Genomic DNA, 23,249 nt, shown 5'->3' on the forward strand with positions numbered 1-23,249 from the left:
CGTACAAATACAGTAAGTTTGAGCAAAATCTGTCCCTCAAATGCTTGACTTGCTAACATACCTGAAAAAAAAACTATCCTACATATGCTAATCCACTGAATTTTATTTCCGATTATGCTAATCATTTCAATACTTTGCTTCTTCGCAACCAATTATTGTATTCTGCCATGTTGATTAACAATTATAATTTATCCTGGAATAAATCTCATTTGACATAATTGTGTGTTTCTAGTCGCCCTGAGCAATCTCGACATTACTTATCCAGCAAATGCCAGAAATAATGCACAGGCTCTTATCCCAACTTTTAGGAAAGATCTGTGAATATCCATGCATGAGTGAGTACCTACATGTGTATATACTGTTAGTCTCCAAAACGAAGCTAAGGAAATTATTTTGGTTCATGTTAAAATCATCACTTTGTTTAACAAAATGACATTTTGACAGAACGGCATTTTGGCACAACGATCACGTTATAAACCAGTATCAGTTGTTCCTAATCATTTCAGCTACTGCGCTTTTCTCCTGGGATAAGACACTGCTGCACTTCAAGTTCACCTAGACTTAATCTTTCTGTTTCTTTAAATGTGTGATATGTTGTCATTATTACATTTTTTGCTTTTGAAGTCCGTTCACAACAAGGATCACTCATTCTGATGCATTTTCTGCAGAAAAGTGAAACGTTCTGATAAAATATTTCAGCCTTTCCTTGTTTTGTATTTATACTAATTTTTAAGGAGCAACTGTTCTGTCAATAGTATTAAAAATAAGTATCATATAGGTATACTGTCTACCCAAAATCTTCCATAAATTAAAAAGTATATATTTATATACGTAAATATATATGAAACCTACCTTTCCTACATCTTTTCAGTCTTTACTCATCAAGACTTTAACTACAAGAATTCAGTTTTACATATTCAAGCACCAAGCTGGTGTACAGATTTGCATGGTTCTAAGCACTGGGCTCAGAAAAGCAACAGAAGCATATTTTTAATGATATTAAGATGTCCCAAAATGAAGAATATTTCTTAGCATAATTTCCAAAAATGATTTTGATGGAAACTAACAATCCATGAGCTTCTGAGAACCCCCCGGTGCAGAACAGAGAGATGATTTCAGACAGAACCTAGCAAGTTTCAAAGTGTAAGTCTGAAGACTCTCCAGTATGTTCATATTTTAACCTAATTAAATAAGAATTCTGTTCCTTCCCCATCGCATTATGTGAATTCTTCATCCAGATGAGAAAAAACTCATTTTATAATGTGCTATTGAAATCATTCATGATCATACACACATCCTGTTTTCACGTGTTTTCCATATGCCTCTATATAATGACTAGTCACATACATTTTTTTAGACTGAAATTTTAATGTACTTTGATGCAAACAGCTTCATGGTTTTTTTGAAATAATTAACGTTCCAAGTGCTTCATATAAAAAGTAGCCAATTCCCTACTGTTGGAGTTATGTTTTCATGGATATTAAGCATTATACATGATTTCAAAGACAGTCTGGACGTCCATGAGTCAAACTCAGGAGAAAGACTTAGCTATCGTAAATAACTGCCTCCTTCGATTTTTTCTACTATCCACTAATATCTATCTAGCAATAATTTTTTTTTCTATCACTTTATCCAATGAGGTCATAAATGTGGAATTTGCTTCATTTATTTTTTCTGGTTCTTTTAGAGTAAAATTACTGCTAACGTTCCCACTTCTGATTTGCACCACATAGCTTGTGAGCAGCTCCGCTCTTTGGACCTGGCTCCATAATGATGCTTCAGGAATCTCAGAATTCTTCAAAAGTATTCAGAATTATTGTGTCAAGAGCACCACATTAGAAGACGACAAAAGAGATCTTCATTATAAGTGAAATTAGTGACAGATGTACGGCACAGAAAGTAAGAATATGCAGTAAAATTTGTCATTTGTGCATTTCATATTTTAAAGAAGATTACCCTTATCAACTTGCAATTCATATTCTGTCAAATTTGAGCTCAAATTTAAGTCAATCCAAGTTCAAGTTTTGTGACTCTCCAGAAAGGGGACATTACAGTACTTGCTGCAATCAAATAATCCCTTACTTGTAACTGATAGCATTCACAATTTCATTGTTCTTATGAAAATCAAAATGTGCTGACTGAAAAGGCTGAAGTTACTTTGATAAAATGCTTAAAGTCAGTAAGCTTTTTAAGTGTTTCTCTCACTTTATAATTCTGTACAGTTAAAATAACATTTTCTATCTGACTATTTACTTTTTAAAACACAGTTTTCTAGTTTCTTTTTGAGATACAGTTTTCTTCTTGATGACCAATGTTTTCATTTCTTGATTAAAAGAAGGGTTTGCTTGTCTAACTAAGGCCAAATTTTTATCCCACGAGTCGACGTGAATACTGACATGGATTTCAGTGGGACTGAAAATATGGCCTAAAAGACTACACATATGGTAGCAGCAACTAGAAAAGAGAATGGGTGATAGGCAATCTTGCAGCAGCTATTCTGAAAGCCTTTCAGTGCTCTTAAGTGAATAATGAAAAAAATCACTCCGACCTTTTTAGATAGCTCCTTCTTCTTCTAGTAAGAAAGAAGGTGGTCTTCTGAGCTCCAGTAACAAGGGGGGAGGGGGGGAAGAGAGAGGGAGAAAGGGAGATAGGGAGAGAGGGAGAGAGGTAAAGCATGAGGCAAATGCTGATGTTCAGAAGAAAAAGGTCTCCTTTCATCTTGGCAGGATCCAATCTAATGATGACTTAGCACCCCTTAAATTATCAGAGATCTCCTCCTCTCCTTATCCATACTCAGTATCTGACAAAAAGTATACAAGGCACCCAGGATTCAGAAAACCAACAAAAAAGTGGGTTGTCTCAGCTGAATGGGATAGAGATAAACCCATGGGAAACCCACTCTGTGGAATGTGACAGTCTAACACAGATACGCAAACGCACGCTCACATCAGTAACAGCTAATTATTGTATTTTTGAAATGAGAAGCATTGTGGATGTGGCTTCTTGTTTGTCCTAGGAGATGAAAATACATCGTCACGCATATATGCGTTCTCCTATTTCTGCTTACCAAAAAAAATTAATGTGTCCTTCATTTATTTGGAAAGTCTGTATAAAGAAAATGTAACGAATTAAATAAAAAAATTAAAGGAGTATGAGCTCCAAGAGAACAGAAGTATTGCCAGGGAAAGATAATGTCAGGCTGGGGGGGTGGGGTCTGGTGCCAAGCAAAGCCGAGGGCTGAGCAATCACCTCTATCAGTGCTCTATCAGTGTCTACACTCCAGCCAAATCCAGAGAAAACAAGGAGTCAAAGATTCAGGTCAATAAGCTTATAGGCGATTTGCACAAACAGCTCCTCCAGCAAGGTAAAAAACAAAGTCATATTGGCTTTTCTTTTTTATTCCTTCTCTTTGAACTCCCTGGTCCAAACACACCCTGGAAATGTCAGTGTTATATGCAAGAATTTAAAGAGCTGAGCTTCTTAATCCCGTTAAGAAATAAGAACAAAGTTGCCTGTAAAGATCTCCTTATTGAGCTCAAAGTGATTATGGTATAGCTGCCTTATGCTGATCCTACTTCCACTTGCTATAGCAAAAGAGGTAGAAACCTGTCATGAAATTCATTACTTTAAAAAAAAATTATTGATTAAAAAGTTTTCTGGAAAAAAAAAAGCTATAAATCTACTTTCTGATCCAGATCAGAGAAAATAGCAAGCATATTTTTAGTCTTTACATGACTAACATGAAAGAGGTAAAGCATATTTACACAAATGCACACAGGCATATACACACACAAAGTCATACACTGGAAGAAAAGGGGACACAGAAACAATTTTCAGGGTGTTAAGAGTTTGGCTGGTATTATAGATGGTAGCATGACAGCTTTGCACGAGGTATGAAGGGAAAGATTTATGCACAGAAGAACTTAGCTTTTTATATGCTTTTTCTTCTTTCACTCTGCAGCTGTTCCCCTGCATCTCAAGCCTGACTGCACAACCAGGTCACATGGTTTAAGGTAAAAAATTCCAGTCCTAAGCTGGTCTGCCAGCCTAGTGACAAAATATGGTACATAAGCAGAAAACTCGGTCAGGTTCTGAGCTCATCCTCTGCTACCCAAGCAGAACATGATACCACAGCAGTAGATCTATGCTCAGTGTGCAGAAGCCCTTAACATTCCCCAAATTCTCTTCCTGCTGACCTAGAACGTGTATATGAGCGTTCCAGATGGCACTGAATTTCTTTCCCCCTTGTAAAAAAAGGCAAGCAAGGAACAGGAACCTCAATCAGCCATCAGCACTCTAATTTGCTAAGGGAACACATCGTGATTTGCTGTAAAGATACTACAGAACATAAATGCATTGCTTCATGAACAGATCAGTCCTCTTCCCATCTTTTGTTTCCCCCATATCTTCCTCTGTCACCACCTGAGGCACGCTTAGCAGTGGGATCGAGAAGCCAACTGCTCTGTCACCTACTACCACCAGTGTTAAGGCCACTGCACCTCCTTCCACTGAGAGGTCTACTGCCAATGTTACTTTGTTATGGAGTAACTCTATGGGAAGCCTACGTATGAGTGGCAAGCAGAATAGCTGAGCTACAAGTAAAAGCCAAGAGAATTGAGAGATACCATCCTTGTAAATCATGACTGCAAGAAACTGGTAGGTCTTCTTCCTCTAATAATCAGATATGTATATTCGTCCACTTGCCTCTTACCTCAATCAAACGCTTCCAAAATAGTCCCACGTTTCCTCTCTTGATAAAAGTCTTTCCTCTATTTTCTCCTCTTCTGCTGAACACAGCTACTTAACTATCTACTAATCTCAAGTGATCTCTCTAACTGCTCAAGATAACTTTTCCCTGAAAGTTAATCTCTCGCTGAACGCTTCTGCTGAGAAGGGCATAAAGAAGTGGAGTTTGTTTAGCCAGCTCCCACCCTCAGGAAGTGGACAAGGCTCCTGTCCGCCCGGCTGCTGACAGACAGCAACAGGTGCTGCCTCGTAGGTTTGTCTAAAACCACGTAAACCACGGAGGTTTGTCTAAATAAAAGACAAGATAATTTTGAGGAGATTTTCCTGAGGGTACGTATGCAGGATGGCAGTTCGAGACCAAAAGGCTGCTGATAAGCTACTTTATCTTAAAGTCCAAACTAACTTCTATTTTCAGCTTGCTTTTTGTCCCATCACCTCCAACTTCTTGCCTTTTGTATTGTGCTCCCGTTTTATATCTGCCCTTCCGCTTTTATCGTCCTATCATGCCTCCAGTTCACCTCTTCTCTCTGTTAGCATGTCCTTATTCTTTCATTATTCTCCTTTACAAGCAGCAAGTTACTCTATATGCGTGATCTTCTAGTTACTGTACTAGGCTTTGGGCCATCCAGTCTAACACTCTTTCTACATGAAAGATAGGCTACTTCCTCCTTATCCACACTACCTTTGCTAGCAGTAGAAACACTGGCTAATGCTAATTTAATAAATCTTCTCAATCTGAATTTAATCTGAATTTATCTTAATCTGATCCAGATTCTGATTCCAGATACCCACTCTCCGGACACTGCAGAGAAAGGCATCTTTAGCAATGGACACCCCAGGCTAATACACCCTTTGTATGGATAGCACCATCAGATATGCCCATTACCAGAAATACATCAATATATGTAAGCATAGTATGTAAGCATAAACAGCAATTTTCAAAGGCCACAAACTGACCAAATGCAACGTATTTTCATCAGGGCTACCTCCTACCAAACTTTTAGTTTCTATTCCAAAGGAATGAAACAGTGCAGCTTTGTAGCTCTATGCCTATTTTATTATTGTTGTTATTCCAAAATATTCCATTTCCCCTAATCTCATTCTCAAAATTGCAAACAAACTAAACATTGGAATGCCATTTATTCTGAGGCTCTTACAAAAATACTCGTTCTCAGGTGGGAAACCTCATCCTAACAAGGTTAAAATTTCAGAGTTATAAGCTTAAAGGCACAACCGATAAATAGTAGGTTCCTAAAGCCCACTTTGCTTTCAATATACACGTGCTTAAACACTGTTCATTTCTTCATATTTGACTGTAAATGTAGGATAGCTAAGAACAATTAGTCTCATGCAGCGAAGTTATTTGTAGTTTTATGGTACTGCAAAAGGGGAGTTGGTGGGTGGAATTTTCCAGATTTCTTGCTGTAAAAGCCATTAGTGAGCAAAAGCATAAGGAAAAAATAATAGACAAGAGTCATATTTTTGAAAAAAGGGAAGTTGTAAAATGACACGGAGCTCAATCAACGTGATTAATTTGCTTTACACTTTACGGAGGCTTTTGCCTTCACCTTCTAATTCTGGCAACTGTTCTGCTGAATCAATCTCACAAACCCAAATTAATAAGGTAGGAATGACAAGTAAGGCTTCATAAAGGTTAGCTGCAATTTAGACAATAAGAGACAGGTCTCTGCTTACAATACAATCAGGCACAGTTTGACTGAAAATCTCTTCAGTCAAAAAGCCTAAGTTATCAAGTTGTGAATGCACATGTCCTCTACTTTCATTCATCTCAATGAATCATTAGTTTGGTGAATTGTTGCTTGTGGTGCCTAGTTTCGATAGTTAAAATCTTTGTTCTCAGTGGTTCCTTCCATTTACATAGGTGGGGAAGTGTAAAGAACATAGCAGGGCAAGAGGTTCAGCATCACCCTCTCCTCAATAGTTATGCCATTTGTTGCCCAGCTCTCTGCATTCCCACTGCAGCCCGCCTCCGCTCATTTGTCCTCTTGTTCTGGGTCAACTAGGAAGAAACACCCCTGGGAGAAGCAAGGGGAGCCAGGACAGATGGATGAATTACATCCAGGAAACTCCCCTTACTTTCAGTAATGGTGAATGGTAGGAAAACAAGAAGGCAGATAGAGTGTAGAAGGTTCCCATGCAAGTCCCGATGCAAATCCTGATGTTTTCTAGAAAAAGCATATGGTGGAAACATATATCACCATTAATTTTTCCCTCCTCGGACGATATTTGTGTTTTATAGGCTGCCAATACTGTCACAGAGGAAAATATAAAAATCAAAGTCAGGCCCTCAAAAAAAATTAAAATAAATTTATTTGCTCCCTACTCTCTAACCTATTTGTTCCATTTCTCATTTTCAAACTTTTAGTCATGACATTAAGGCAAAATTATTTTAAAAGAGAAAAAATATATTTTTCATATTGTCTTTTGACTTCAATACCAAAGCATTAAAAGGAAAAAGAAAAAATACCCTTATGAATTATCACCAGATTCATGATAAAAATCATGTGACATTAGTCTTATATTTAGTATTGCTTAATACAGTCACAAACTCTTCCACTGAGAAAAGGGCAAAGAAACCTATTTGCTTCCCAGTTTTCTCTTCTTGTATTTTTTTCTCAGAGAAGACATACATGGCCACATGCTAATATCACTTCAGCTATGACACTGAAGAAAGTCAATAGAAAGCTGAGACTTTATTAAAAAACAATACATTTGCAGTCTACCATTCCATCCTTTTCCAGGGTATATTCTCTACTTACTTCAAAGTGAGAATTTCTGTCACACTGCCTCAGCTGGAAGTAGATTAGGGGTTTTATGTGACCCTTCATCCTCAGAAATTTCCTTTTCAACTTTTACTCTTTAGCAGTTGCAGTGGATAGGCTTAACACTCTCTTATAACTACAACACACATCACTTGGAAAAAGAAGTGCTGGGGAGTCAAAAGGTATTCAGCTTGAAGAAACAACAGATGTCTTTATAACACATATGGTAATCCAGTCCATATTTAAATTTATTCTCATTTAATTCCTGACCTTGTTAAATACAATGCCCTAGATTCAGTGTTTTCCCTGAAAGATGAGCCCAATAAAGGAAAGTAACAAGAAAACTTGAAATTCAATACGAATATGCAACAACCATTACTATAAAGCACATATTTGTGTGAATTTCACCCAGAACAGTAGCATTTCCATTGGTGGGCCCTGGAAATACAGCAAGTAGCACAGAAAAACAGCTACCTGAAACCAATATGAATGACAGTCATACACAGTCTTCTAATGGTGATATAGAAGGAATTCAAGAGATGCCAGTATGACAGTTAGTGAAATTCAAGTTTAAATAATTATTAAGTAATGCCTGTACCAGGACATATTTCCTTTCAGCTAAGCAAAAACATAGCCTAAGAGGCAGGTGAGCAACAAATGAATGCACAGCAATTGTTGTATCTGTCTACAGCACAGTTCTAATAGTATTTAACTCCCTCGTTTGTATTGTATGTCTGAGATCATTTATAATCTGGCCTTACTTCACAGTAAGCTTTGCAGCAGTTATGGAACTCTACACTAGAGAATAGACTGTTCTGATCTCTTAGGATCATTTCTTACTAAGTATCAAGTACTTAAAATAAATGATTTCTTCAAAAGTTTGTAAACTACATAGAAAACGTGGAAATTACATTTTCTTGCCTTCCTCAGTGATGACAGAAGACTGCAGTGAAAACTCTTAACATTATGCCATCATACTACTTGACTTTTCAGACAGATTTATTCTAGTTTGTCCAAGGCAGGCAAAAATAATAAAAAAAACCAAGGGGATATCAAGATATCCTGAGACAATGTGTGTCAATATTGAGGAAAGAACAGGAAGACAGAGAAAATCATTGATGTTCAACTGCCTGCGGGGGTTGTGGACTAACAGAAGAACATCATCACAACAATTCCAGCTATTTGATAGGCATCCTTACCTGCAGAAGACAAACAATAAAGCAATCAAGTGGCAATCTGGCAGGAAGAAGGTTAAATCAGTGTTCTACATAACATTAATGATAGCGCACTTTTTCTGTAAGCCCAGTGGGAAATAACACAACCTTGCAGACTGAACACTGAGTGAGAATGAGTTGGTGTGACTTATGCTAAAACACATGTATGTGCTATAATTTGAAAGTAATGCATCAAAAAAGCATCTGCAACTTTAAAAGTTATCCTTTCACAAATGCATAGTAAGTGCTATTGTAAGTGGTATTTTAATCCCAGAATCTACAGACACACGATCTGTTTTTTCTAGCAGTGTTTCCTTGGGAAGGAAGCAATGAACAGACATGCAGGATTGATAGCTGCTCCATATCTGATAATAATGGACTTCTGAGACTTCTGCTATACAGTTAAATAAAGAGAAAATAACATTAATGGAGAATAACATTAAAGGCAGGATGATTCACCTCCCTGAAAAGGGAATCTTCCATCACATTTAAATACTAACCCCTTTGCAGACTGAACTCCAAATGTTAAAAACCACAAAATCTTTTTGACCAGTTGGACATAGTTACATCAGTACTGCCTCAAAAGGTGGACTACAATGATTACCTTTATTACAAAAGTATTCCACTTCTTCACAGCTCAGATTTTCAGGCTCAAACTCTGCAGAGAAGCTTCCCTCCAATGGAAAGTCTTCTTTAGAGATAATATCGTTTTCCTCAGACAGGCATTCTTCTTCTTCATCCTCAATGGCATCCTCGAGGGGCCCTTTAAAAAGAATCAGGAACACTGTGGCAAACCATCTAACAGGACAACGTGAAATAAAACCTTAGTGAACTCCTAACTGGAGGCCTTGAGCTAGCTTTTCCTTCCACTGCTGTGTTCAGCATTTATTAGAACTGAACAAATAATATGTAACAGAAATTGAAATAAAAAGTGACTGTTTTCCTAACTGATTAGATAAAATCAGAAAAAGCAAAATGTTGCTGTCACTAATACTTGCATATGTTTCTGTTGTTATTCATCAGATTTTAGTGTTAAATAGTTTTAATAATGGAAATCAGAATTATATGTAAAAGCCATCTTGTCTTTTTTTTATGCTAAATTACAGTACTTAATAGGTTACCCCCTTACAGATTTCTAGAGGTAACAGGACTGACATCAGTAAAGTACTGTAGAGGTACTGACAGTATAAACTTCAACGTATTCTGCTATTTTGCTTCAGCCAGCACCTGAAAGGGTTTTTTAAAAGTTTCATATTAATTTACTATATTCTTTAATAAACTGCCAGTCAATGGATGGGTTTCAGACAGACTTATTTCATTTCAGAGGCCAAAGAACCATTGTGTTAAACTACTAGCTGAAGGCTACAGAAATATAAGCCAGTTACAGAAGCAGGGCATGAGTCTGAATTTGAAATAGCAGCCTGAGGTCTTTGATTCTTCTAGTTACCTACACATCCTATTCCTACAGATCCTCTTCAAGAGAGAGCGTTTGGCAGATCTATAATACATAATGCCTAGGTTACCAATTGGAATGTACTCAAAAATTAAAAATTCTTCTTTCTTATATACACATTTTACAGTCATTGGTTAATAGTAACTATGTGGTAAAGACATCTCTTGTGCAGATGCAGAATTCTACCCTAAATTTAGATAGAAATTTGAAAAGACTGAACATATTTTGATTTAACTAAGATTTTATTAAATGTCAGTATGTTTCAAAATCCATCTTTAGACTGGATTTCAAAAGAGATATTTCATTATACATGGTTGAGGCTTGAAAAAAAATTACATATTTCACTCTCCAGTGAAAGCACAGCCTCATCTATAATTGACTGAGCATTTCTTGCTAGAAAGGAAAGCTAGGTAGCTAATGAAAAAAAATGTAATTTGTATTTATATGATAGTTTTCCACTATTAAATACACTATTCCTATATATTCTATTATGCTGTGATACAATACATAAATGATTCTGTTGCACTCAATGAAAAGAGAGGAATAAAATTTTTAAAAGAAGTCAAATATTGACTACACTCTAATTTTATGTAATTTATTATGAATCAGTGACTACCTAAATTTATTAAAACAGCAAAATTCACTTTAGGCTAGGTTGTGTAATTCTTGCTTCAGAGGAATATGATGGTTACTTTTTATTGAAATTGATTGAGATTCCCAGCTGGGATTACATAAATTAATATAGCTTACTATCTTTCATGGAAATATGACTATTTAGGTCAGCTGAGAATCTGATCAAATGAACTCACTTTTGTGGACGCATACTCACCACTATTAGTCATCATTCAACAATATATCTCTTAAAATAAGGTGCTATTATTATGGCTGAAGAAATTAAGTTTCCCTGCTATCAGAGTGTCCATTATTGTTAATTGCACTTTCTAGCTACGTTGGGAGAAAATCCAGCAATACGCACACCGAATGAAGAGTGGTTAACCTACTACACTGAGTGGAGAACAAAGCATTAATGTACATGGGAAGAACTGCCAGCAATGCATTGCATTTAAATATAAGCAACTTGGACACTTTACAGGTGTTCAGTTTCAATTCAGAGATAAAAACATGAACCGAATAATGTAAACAGCAATAATTATGTAAGATAGATATCATTGTCTATTCTTGCATCTCTCTTTCTTTATTTTAATTATTAAAGGCGATTTGTTTTTTAAATTTGTAAAGATTTATATAAATCTCCATAAACCCATCATGAAATTAAACCAGGAAGAATTCATACACTTTTATGTCTGAAGATTATGGCAGCACTACAGAATACAAATATGAAGACTTTTTTTTTTTTTTTTTTTTAACTACTCACCAAATAGGGAAACAATATTTGAAACCAAAAATAGTCCTACTTGATCTGATATGTAAAGTTCAAAGGGTACGTAACAGACTATCAAAAAATATCTTTGAGCTCTCACGATTTTATTAGCACATGACACTGTCCGTAGAGACATTTATTGATGTGTATTCCTAATAACAGGAAATGCAAGTTTCAGTCATGTATAAGCATAGATAAATATGTTCTACATCGTACAAAAAAGAATCATATGCCTTTAACAAATTTTTCACATTTTTTTATTTGGGAAAAAATATAAGCTTCAGCCAACATTTCAGTGAAAGCTGACTTCCTGATGAATGACTTGTTTTTTTGTCATAAATTAACTTTTTCAAAGAGTATCTTGAAAAATAAACTAAAAACAATATACATGCAAGCAATCTAGTTGGCGGGTATATATGATATTCAGGTCTGTTTCTAGACCAGAAAGCCAGTTTGTTTGATCAGGTCACCAGCATGTAATCAGCAAGCAATAATTACCATATATAAATTAAGAAGATAACAGAAGTGTAGTCAGTATGTTTCCATTTGTAGCAGTCATGGAAACACACACCTTATAATTTCCATTTCCAAGAAGGCAGAAGGAAAACAATGTAAAAACCACCTCTGCAGCACAGGTTCAAAAAATGGTCCCTTTTGAGGGCTGGGAGTTTATTTTTTAACAAATCTCAGATTTAAAAAGTTATTAGCAAGTGCTTTTATAGATGAATCTTATGCACAAACATACATGTAACATTTCCTTATTTTGTGTAAGCATTTGGATGCTTAAATGTAAATTTTGTCACATCCAGACAAAACCAGATGTATGCATACATCTATTTGTTTTTACTTTGTATATGTCAACCCACAAGCACCTATAAAAAAAATACATGTTTACCAAGTCACGTACGGACGCACATCACGCTGTTAGGTAACGTTTTACCGGAGGGGCTGACATCAGATGCTGGGCTCCTAAAAACCATCATGACTTCTGTTGAAATTGAGGGGTCAATGTGTAAATTTATTTCTAGGTTTCATGATGCTGTAGCATTGTATAATTAATCCATCTACAAAGTGATCCTTCAGACAAATTCTGTCTTATTCATGCTGAGTCGTCTTTTACTTTGTAAGTGTTCAAATGCATTCATAGCATGTCCAGGCCTATAAACTGATAACTCTCATAGAATAACTAAAGAATAAGGCATTATTCAACATCAACAAGACCAGTTCACAAGGATAATAGCAAAATTAAATATTTCTTGGTTGCTAGTTTCATGTAAGCTGAAATATTCATGCTTGGATTTTGTAGCTATTTTTAATTATCACTCAAACTTATGCTTGGGTTAAAGAAAGCAGTGAAACCAAAAGCTTATTATTAGGAAATATAAACAGATTAAACTATCTCTCCTTGATGACTTCATCTAATTATTCACACATAAGTAGACATTGAATTTGAACAAAAATAAGTTGTCAAAATCTCACAATAAAAATTGTATGGAATTACATATTCTTGACTAAGGCACTAACACAAACTTTCCAAACTTTTCATCTTTGCCTAATTTGTCCATTTAAGTTTTTTACATAGCCTCTCCTTGCTATCAGTAAATCAAGTCAGCTAACGTACTATCATCTCTGGTTCACAAATGTAAAGGTAGATTTTCAGGGTTTCCTAACCCCCCTAACTAGGGGACAACATATACGATGTTTGCTCAGTTTTATGCCTGATTTAAAAATATAGAGACATAAAGACAAAAATAAATACGTTTTTAAAAACAACTATGTTTATTTCAATTGTTTTCTCTGATAGTGCTTTTTTAGCCCGTTATTACTAATTTTGTTAATATATTACCTTCCACAGTCTGCATGCAGCTTAATCAGTTACTTTAGTACTAAAATTTACCTACTTTTTTTTTTTTTAATTGTTGCTTTAATTTAGTTGTATTACACCCATTACTTGCACCTATCATGTTACTAAGCAGCTATGGCACACATGCTATATCTGCTTATATGTTACTAATGTTTATTTCAACTGCGACAGGATCAAGGTCCCATCCCTGTTCTGCTGAAAAATGTATTTCAATAACTTAATCAAGTCTGACATTGACAACAAAACAATGCAACAATGACACAACAATGCAAATCCAAATGATTCCTACCACTGAAAATCATCCGTCAGAGTTATCTAACAGTAAACAGCCCTGTGATATGATTAAATTCTTAAAATAAAAAGAAACATTTCCAACTCAGAAGATGTAAGAGTTTAACTGAATAGTTAATTCCAGAGAGATAGTCTAAATGTTTGTCTTCTATTCTCTTTTCAACAATTCTTTTCCTATTAGCACTTTGAAAAAGAATTTGATGTAATCTAAGGAGAGGGGAATCTCCAATGCTTTAGATTAGCTAGATACATGATAAGCAGTTAAGAATTTCCAAATTCACTAGATAAAAGGCTTAATTTCTGATCTTGAATGAGGTACTGAAGGCAAATTAAGTCTCCATTACTTCATCTTAGACTTTGTATGAGGCCCTGAGAAAAGTATTTCCTTTATAAAACAACCAAATATTTGTGTTTTACACAACAGATTTGGGGGGAGGGGGGTAGTATCGATTTTACCTATTCACTTGGTACTAACTCAATTTTATCAGTATTTATCCATACAACCATGAATAAGTTTTTTTTCAAATAAAAATTTCTTAAATAAAAAATAAAATATAATTAGCAAGAGGCAGTAGAAAGCAGTACAATTAGTGACAGCATTGAAGGAGTGAATGCAGCAGAAACCTATACGGCTTAGTGGGCACAGCAATCCACTTCAAAAAATTGCCATATATAATTTGATACAAATAACAGTATCTACTGAGGAGAGGCTGACGAGTGAGTCGCATGTGCCTTCATGGAGAAAATTACTTCTGATTGAGGCCACTTGACAGCACAGTGTGGGGAAACCTCAACTGTAGCACCCTGATTTGTACCAGATTTAGAGATACTCAAGCACATATTTTTTAGCACTAATAATATATTAAATGTTTAAAAAAGAAATCTAGTAGTCATATATTTAAATATAAATATAGACTTATAGGTAGCTAAGTGGCAGTCTTCATACTACAAGAAACAGAAGCTACCTGAACACCTAGGCAAATTTATTTAGCAAATAAATAAATGTCACTGTAAGAATTTTAGTAATGTAGAAAAATGTGAAAATGAGGCAACAAAAGAGGATGTAAATTCACTTTAGCACAAAAAGCTTTTGCAACAATAAACATTCCTCTGAAGACAAATATGAGTGTTGAGACCCCATGAGCTTGTTAGTCCTGCTAGAGTAGTACATGACTCCAGTTTTATGGTACCGTAACCCTAATGAAATAATTGAAATTCAATAACATTTAACTAGGGAAGTTCTGTAATCATATCTTGTAGTCAAATTCATCAGACTTCTCCCTAAAGGAAACCACTTAAATGCATGCGCAAATTAAGCACATGCTTACATGCTTTCTTGTCCGGTGCTTTGTGCTTGAAATGCTTGTATCCTGCTGTGGGAAAGTTCATTGAAATAATTCTCTCATGAAAATGTTAAGTGGTTAGCTTCCTACCTACCTACCAATATTCATCCACATTCCCAGAGCAGCAACACAAATCAGTCCTCTTAACAATTAAGAATGCTTCAGAAAGCCTACAATCCTTGACAGTAAATGGCTGGGGAGAGGTTAATGAGTATAATTAGTAGTAGTAGCATTAAATAATAACAACTCTGGTAAAACAGAGAGGCCTGAAATTCACTGGATCAACATGACTGCATGTGCTGCGTGATCCATCTCATACTTCCTAAGAAAACATGCTGCCACACACGTGCTATCCTTAGCTTATGGTAAAACCTCGGTATGAGACATTGTATGCTTGCAAACAGAGAGGGCCAAGCTTCGGAAAAATCAATTCATTTGTCTCTTGTTTCAACAAAAACATTTTATTCTAAATACAAACAATAACATAAGAAAAGCAGCAGGCAAATACTTTATTTGGGTCCACACGCTGAAGATGCTTAGGAATCTTTTTTCTAAAAGTTCAGTCAGGAACAATGATCTGAACAACCCCAACAGCAGCAGAGACAACCCAGCTTCTCCTTCTTTGGGCGAAGAAATTCTTAGAGGACACTACCATTAAAATACCAGAAAGCTCCCCCTCTGGGAAACTGGCTTTCTCTTGTTTCGTAGAACTTTTTAAAGTGCACAGACTCAAATATTTCAATAGACTCTATATTCTCAACCAGTGTGAACTCATGGACTAATAAAATACAGGCTGCTGTAATCAAAACATTAATAGCAACGTAGCAGCCTAAATAGAATTAATATTTCAGTTTAAATTTAAATTTTCAGTTTCTATCTAACCAATAGGCCTCCCAGATATTATTCAGTCACTGAGACTTTCAATACTCCTCTCAGAAGAACCACCTCAAATTGCAGGTTTTTTTGAGATGACTCAAAAAAATGGAAGCACACAACAGATCTCCAGATAACATAATAAACAATAATAAAAGAAAAATGATAATAACACTTCTCCTACAGAACTCGTTACCCCCGCCCTCTGCAAAAGTCACATGATCCCATGACTGTTTAGACAATACTGAGCTCCCCTTGCTTTTGGTTAATACCGTAAAACAATAGTGCATCTCCCCTCCTCTGAGAACTGAAAATATTTCCATTACCTACTTTCACCTGAATGGAAAAGAACCACCAAGACAGATGGCTAAATACAGTTCTTCTGTTTGGCATTATATGGCAATGCCTAGTCCCAACAAACTAAGTGCTGTAGGAACACCTTAAAATTATGAGTGTGCTGTTAGCACTATGTGACTGGAGCGCTAACTGGCATATCAGTTTAGCAAAACTTACATATACTTTTTAAGGTCAGTTCCTGTCAAATAAACCTCTCCCACTTTTAAAGAAATGATTTCTTCTTCAGTATATTGAGCTTTCTATTTAGCTTAACAAAGTTATTTCCGTAATTCCTGTAACATTTTTATAGCTATATTCAAGAGGTCCAGTGCTACCTGTGCACCATTAAACTTCTCTAGTTTGTTATGGTTGAACTTCAAAAGCTTTGTCCAGAGTGAAAGTTTGTGACAGTTTGAGAGATATTCCTTGCCTTTTAATTGGGGAATCCTAATGGAATGAACCATTTATCACTTTCAGACTGGTGGAAACTTTATGACTATGATTTAAAGACAAACTTAATAGAAAAAGAAATGGAAAAGAGCAGCTCTTTGGACACTATAAATCCACACCAATCTGATGTAATTGAACTTAACAGCAAGAATAAGCTATATTTTTGTAGCCAAAAAAGGAGTTATTTTTAAATGTGTAAGTTCTTCCTGCAGCCACTCACTTTTAACATAAGTTGCATCAGGGGATCTGGTAGGAAGGAAACATTTTTATTAATTTTCCCCTTATCTGCAAGAAGAATGCTGATTTTTTTTTTTCATTTGCGTTCCTTGCCTGCAGGTAGCAGACCAAGAAAATCATATAGCAGAAATTTTTCCTTTTGATTAATTTCTTTCCATGTGTTATGTCATTTCTTATATATAATTGATTTCAGGTTTTGCTCGTAGCTGTACATCTTTTTTATATCTGTACCTTCTGCCTTCCTTCAATCAAGAAAGTTGAAGGAAATTACCTGAATTTTGTTAAGTTTATTAAAAAAAAGAGCTCTGTGAATATTTAAATTGAGTTTTGAAATGCTAATACAAGAAAGATATTAGAGAATTTTAATAGTAGGTTCAATTTGACCCACAGACTATTGTAGAAGGGGTCAAATTTTATTCAAATTACTTCTTTACAGCAAAAAATATGAACCCTTTGATTTTATAAAAGCAGATTAATATTCTTCACTGCTAGGTCTTTTGGCACTTTGGTGCATGACAGCATTAACTGTACTTGTATATAAACTTTTCAAAGACCTTTAAATGTTCCAGTAATTTGGAGTTTCCCTTTCATTTATGCTCTTGTCTTCTTTTCTCTTAGCATTATCCAAGAAGCCACAACAAAACTGGCAAGTGCCAGCTATACATATATACATATTTATATACCTAGTTTCCTCTTAGAGCCAAGTCTAGACTATTTCTAACCAATAAAAGGGAAGTGCTGAAAAACTGACCATTCAAAACATGCTTAGGGACATATTAATTTCCAAAACATGTGATTGTAGTATTAAAGCCGAAGTTTTATTTGCATGGAAAAATAATGATGTGCAAGAAAAATAAGCGGTAAGACCTTTACAGTCAATTCTCAAACCTCAGTTTTCAAGTAGGGGCTCATGCAGAAATACACGGTTAGAGCTCCAGTCCCCTCACTTCCGTTCTTTTACTGTTGGGGGTTCTGTTTGGCAAGGTACAAACAAATCAGAAAGGACATGAAGACGAACGCGAGGGTTTATCCATTCTACCTGAACATAAGCAGAGAGAGAATACAGAAAGATGTCAAGTGGTGTGTGGTACTGTTATTACACAATATGTACTGGCAGAAGTAATCATAAATTATCATACTGATTGACCAAACGAAACTGTTTTGAACTATGAATATTATGAAAGAAACTTATAAAATCTCTACCTCCTCAAACCTTCCCACCTGCTGGTAGTTAAAATGTTGTCTTGTAGGGACCTTTCCACATGTCTCTCTAAAATGCCTTAAGGAATAATCTTTATTAAGATACAATGTGGATAGTGGCAATATAGCAGATTTAGTAGTTCCAATTTCGTCCTGGAATAACTACTCTCAGAAATAAAGGTCTAAGGAATTTTTAAAGCTGACTTCCCTGGCACTATGATGCCAAGAAGGGTGCAAAATTCATAGCTGTGAAGGGTATGAATACAGCAGAAACTTAACTGATCCCATGCAATTGTATTAAAATAAATCCCGCAAAGTATGTTTTAATACTCTAAGGAATGAAACAGAAGGTTATATGGATCTTCCAGAATTAGTGACAGTGTTTTGTCTTCGGACAAAAAGTAACAGCAGAAATTTCATCTTGGGAAGCTTTTTTTTTTTTTTTTTTTTTTTGGTAGCACTAATTATGATGTATTCTCATCATTTGAAAAAAATACAGCATCTCTTCTTGCTCTAGGGTAAACCGAGTAATTGAAATACGGAAAGTGATTTAAACTATAAAAGAAGGAGGAGCAGGTTTTTCATCAGTACAGAACCATACAATCCCTGATCCACGTTCATCAGTTATTTTTCTTCCTGAATACACAAGTAAAATAAGTAATTAGGTCCAAACTTTAAAAGATTCTCAACGGCTAGATATGCAGGAGAAACGTATGAAATCTTTAAGCAAGTTAGAAGCTTCAGTCCTATCAATTTTCAATAGGTTTTTAGCGGACTACAGGCTTCTTTATGCTCTGAGGAAGCCAGATCTTTACTCTCAACAGTTCCTCACCTGGGTTAGACACATAGCCTGCTCTGGTCCTTTTGCATGTCTCACCAGTTACTCTTGCCAGATTTAATATAAAAACTTGAGAAAATAGGTAATTAATACCTTGTTGCAATTAAATGTGTATTCAAACTTATTCCCTTTCCATGTCTTCTTTTTTAACTCATGTAGCATAAATAAGACAAATTTATAAGGCCTACCTTAACCATATATTATTAATGCATCTGAGCTATCCTAAGAGTGAAAACACAGCAAAGGCAAGGCATCAGAGTTCTCATGTAAAGCAAATTCAAGGAAGTCATTCCTAGGCAGGAGTTTACCTCACAGTAAAACTGAAATGACATTTCTGTACTGTGCTTTCACTAAAGTAGTACACGTATGTAAGTTCCCCTACTTAAAAATTGCTGACATGCTCAAGGCCTAAACACGCAGTGCCTATTAATAAACAATAAACTAACGAAACCACCTATTAAAAAGTTCTTTCCTCCTGCCTAGAATATTTAGTGTGGCATTGTGACATTTTTTTAAATTAACATTATTCTATTACTAGAAGAGCAAGAAAAGAGAAGTACTTGCAGAAAGACTAAAACAAATCATGGTGAAATCTCTTCCTACGGGAAAGAAGTTGGAGGTCAACACAAACCAGATTTTGGAAACTATTAATAGGTGCTAGCAATGACAAAAAAGTTACATTAGCCGCTCATTTCACAAATTGCACTCACTAATTGTCCTAGCTCTGTTCCTGTCTCGTTTTGATCATCCATTTACTAAATTATAAGCAGCATTTACCGCCTCCAAGTTTGACAATGGACTTTTCTCTAAAATTGCTTGCTATGGGAGGACGACACCACGGCCATTCAAGACTGCATCTTTTTGGACGCTACGGACCAAAGCAAAAAAAAAATTAGGTGGATCCAATTTTCAAAGAGATTTTATCAAACATGAAGATGTGGGGTGAGAAAAGGACTTACTTTCTGTGTTAGCTGTCCTAATGCTACCCACAATCATGTAACAGCTTCAGAGTGAAAACTCCATAATAGGTACTGTTGTGCATACTTCTATAGTTGTATGAGAGGAGGAAGAGGACAACAAAGGTGATGAGTATCCTGCCTCGAAATTCTGCTAAAATCATAGCAACGACGTGGAATCACCACAGCATCAACAGGGCGCCGCTCTTCCTGAAGTAACTGTTAACAAAGCAAACAGTAGGCTGGGCATAAAGCTCTCAAAGATGAATCAATGGTACTTGAAGAAGCAGTAGTTCATCAGTAGTTTTCTTAAAGGTCATAGAATTAGTAGGAAAATATTCCCTGTTTACTTATATGGAAATATTCCCCTGAAGCTGTTTCCCTGAATTATGGTTTATTTTACAGTTTTTAAACCCGTCACTTCTTTCTGTATGATTCATGTCAGCTAACTTCTGGAAAATAATTTTTGAAACTACTGGCAATCTGACATGATATATGGCTAACATTGATGCAAACATTATTCCACTGAAAGGAACTGCTTCAGTTAGGCAACTAAGTTAAAGAAAAAAAAAAGTTGAAATTTATAAGCTTAGAAAAAAAGAAAAAAAATACTCAGAAAATATCAGTACAGAAAAAAGTATCATTGTGCAAGAAGATGGCTTCTTAATTCTGCTCTCCTTTTACTAACATTATGTACATATACAAATATATGAATAAAACAGCAAATATTTGAGTTTGGGTTTTTTTATATATATGAGATCCTTCACTGATATTTATACCAACAGAGGTGTACACAAAAGAATGAAATATCAAATATTTGTAATTTTTTTTAACATATGCTCATATCGTTTTCTACAGCTAAGGTATTCTAAGTTTTGATAATTCTCCTCCCTAGTAAAGGCAACTCTCTCTCCTCTTGCATTCTCCAGCTCACAGATAAAGCATATGAAAATGAAAGGTGCAACAGTACATATTTCCCAATTTTAGGATAACACTCAGACTGCCTTTTCATTATGGCTTACCTATGGATTTTTTCTTAACCAATAGAACAAGGAGCAGACACATCTACACCAACCAATCAACATCTGTCAAATAACAACATCTATCAATGCTGCTCTGAACAATCGTTATGAAATTCCCTGGAGATTCAGAATCCTGTGATTCTCAGCAAGCTCCATCCTCCAGATATTGTGATATTAGTAAGCAACAGAGGCTCCTTGCTGTGCCCTAATCTGAAGAATCTGAAACACTTAAGTAACATACCACCTGTTACCTAGGCAGCCTCTCTTTACAGCTTGTCTTCTTTAGCAGGCACTGCTACAGCAAAGCAATTTCAAACACGATACCCCAAGCAGGAATCTTACACGTAGCCAAGTCACTCTTAGAGCATAATGCCTTTCAGAACAATGAAGGACACAAAAGTTCATTCCATACCTCAGACTTCAGCAGAGTCTTGTGGCCTATAATACGCACACACAACTTCGCACGCAATCATACGAGCAGCGAGTGACAGATATTAGTATTTGCTAATCACTGCTCTCACTCACCTGCTAGAAGAAAAAATGTGATGCAAGCAGAAGCACTTTGAAGCCGCTAATGATGCTGCTGCAGTCTATTTAATGGCCAGCATGTTAGCTACGATGAAAGAGGAACCTCACATCAAGTACATTAAGGGATCAGAGGAATACATACTCATTACTCGCTGCAATTTTACATCTCCAGTTTCAAGACACAATACTCACATTTTTCTCATAAAGCAAAGCCACTCTATACTGCCATAGAAAATTAAAGGGTCTTTTCACTTCTGTTTATTTAATATTTTCTATTTTTGTATGTCACTGCAGATTATTCATGCTCTACTTTTGTTTCTGGCTGTATTTCCTCAGACCTCCCTAACTGGTCTCTCATCTCTGTACGTCATCATGCAATCAAATCAAAAAAGTGGACAAAAGGAATCTGGACTTTTTAGGTCCAGATATCACCACGGAATCATGACTTCCCTCACAAGTTACTATTTCGCTTCATATTATTATTGTTTTTCCCCCTCTGTCTTTTCTACTGAATGTAAGACAGAGAATACTAAAGAAAAATGAGCCCCAGAAAAACAACCCAGGGTTGATCTCTAAAAAAGTGATCAAAGCTACAGAGTTTGTGTGTAGAATTCAGGGCTACTTTGGATTATACCTCAATAAAAGTAAACATATCTGAAATGATCAATAACTCAGTGACATAATTAAAAGAAAAACTTAAAATTTAACAGGTTATGTAACAGACACACATGGAAAAGACACCATGCTTAAAATAACGTAGTCCTAAAGTAACAGCAAAGGAAAGTTCAGATGTCAGAAACAAGCTAAAGCACACATTTCATCATGTTCTTTGTCTAGCAGACTCATGCTAGACAATGAATGGCAATTTAGCTTGGTGGGAATCTTATAATTTGTCCAGGATAATAAATATAGAACTTAACAGTACGTAAGAGCTATAGAATCATGTAATTACTTACTTACATCTTTGGAACTTTAAATTTGAAATAACTACTGGAGATTCACTCAGTACTTTTTAATCCATAATGGAGTTCATCAATATGCAGAATAAAATTGGAGGGTTACAAATTATTAGAACTAAATCTTTAGATTAGAGTGTAACAGTAATGAATAGTGCATATTTTTAATCAAAATCAAATCACCTGAAAAAAGTCAGGAATAAAATGCACTATTTTGCTACAAAACAGCCATACAATAATCATTAACAGTATCCCTCCTCCAGTGTAAAGCAACCTCAACCAGAGAGTCCACTGCTAAAGCATATTAATGCATAGTTTCTTTTCTGTGGCTATTCAGATCTCAGTTTGCCCAGAAGACTGTCAGTTATACACAGTTACAATAGTATCAATTGCTGTAGCTTACAAGGATGCATCATAATGACAAGATGTGATTTTTTTTTTAAGACCTTCAAAAACTAACAGTATTACAGTATGCTAACCTAAAATAAAATGAATTACTTCTAACACGTCTCATCAGCACGTATATCTTACAAACATGACCAAAAAAAACAAAGGAATTTCATCACCACATCTCAGGGAGACATAATGCAAGCATACCTTAGTCTGGATCTCATCCACAATAGGATTTAGTGAAAAACAATTACAGTTATGTCATTTATATGTATTTATATAAATATATAAACCCCAAAATACAAATAAGACAAATAAGTCAATTGCACATTTTAAAATAAATTAGAAGTGCATGTTACAATGTACTCACTTTCTTTAATAACCCTGT

At 35.5% G+C, this 23,249-nt stretch overlaps 1 protein-coding gene across 2 annotated transcripts in view; it reads right to left on the reverse strand.

Moving 5' to 3' along the window:
- ZFPM2 (zinc finger protein, FOG family member 2) overlaps positions 1 to 23,249 on the reverse strand; it is a 317,757-nt gene that overhangs the window by 242,847 nt on the left and 51,661 nt on the right. For both annotated transcript variants that reach the window (XM_068932841.1, XM_068932840.1), the window contains exon 2: positions 9,348 to 9,506. In XM_068932841.1, coding sequence (XP_068788942.1) covers positions 9,348 to 9,506 — 159 coding nt within the window. The remainder of the gene's footprint in view (positions 1 to 9,347; positions 9,507 to 23,249) is intronic.

Source organism: Struthio camelus, chromosome 2 (assembly GCF_040807025.1).
Source record: "Struthio camelus isolate bStrCam1 chromosome 2, bStrCam1.hap1, whole genome shotgun sequence".
NCBI lineage: Eukaryota > Metazoa > Chordata > Aves > Struthioniformes > Struthionidae > Struthio > Struthio camelus.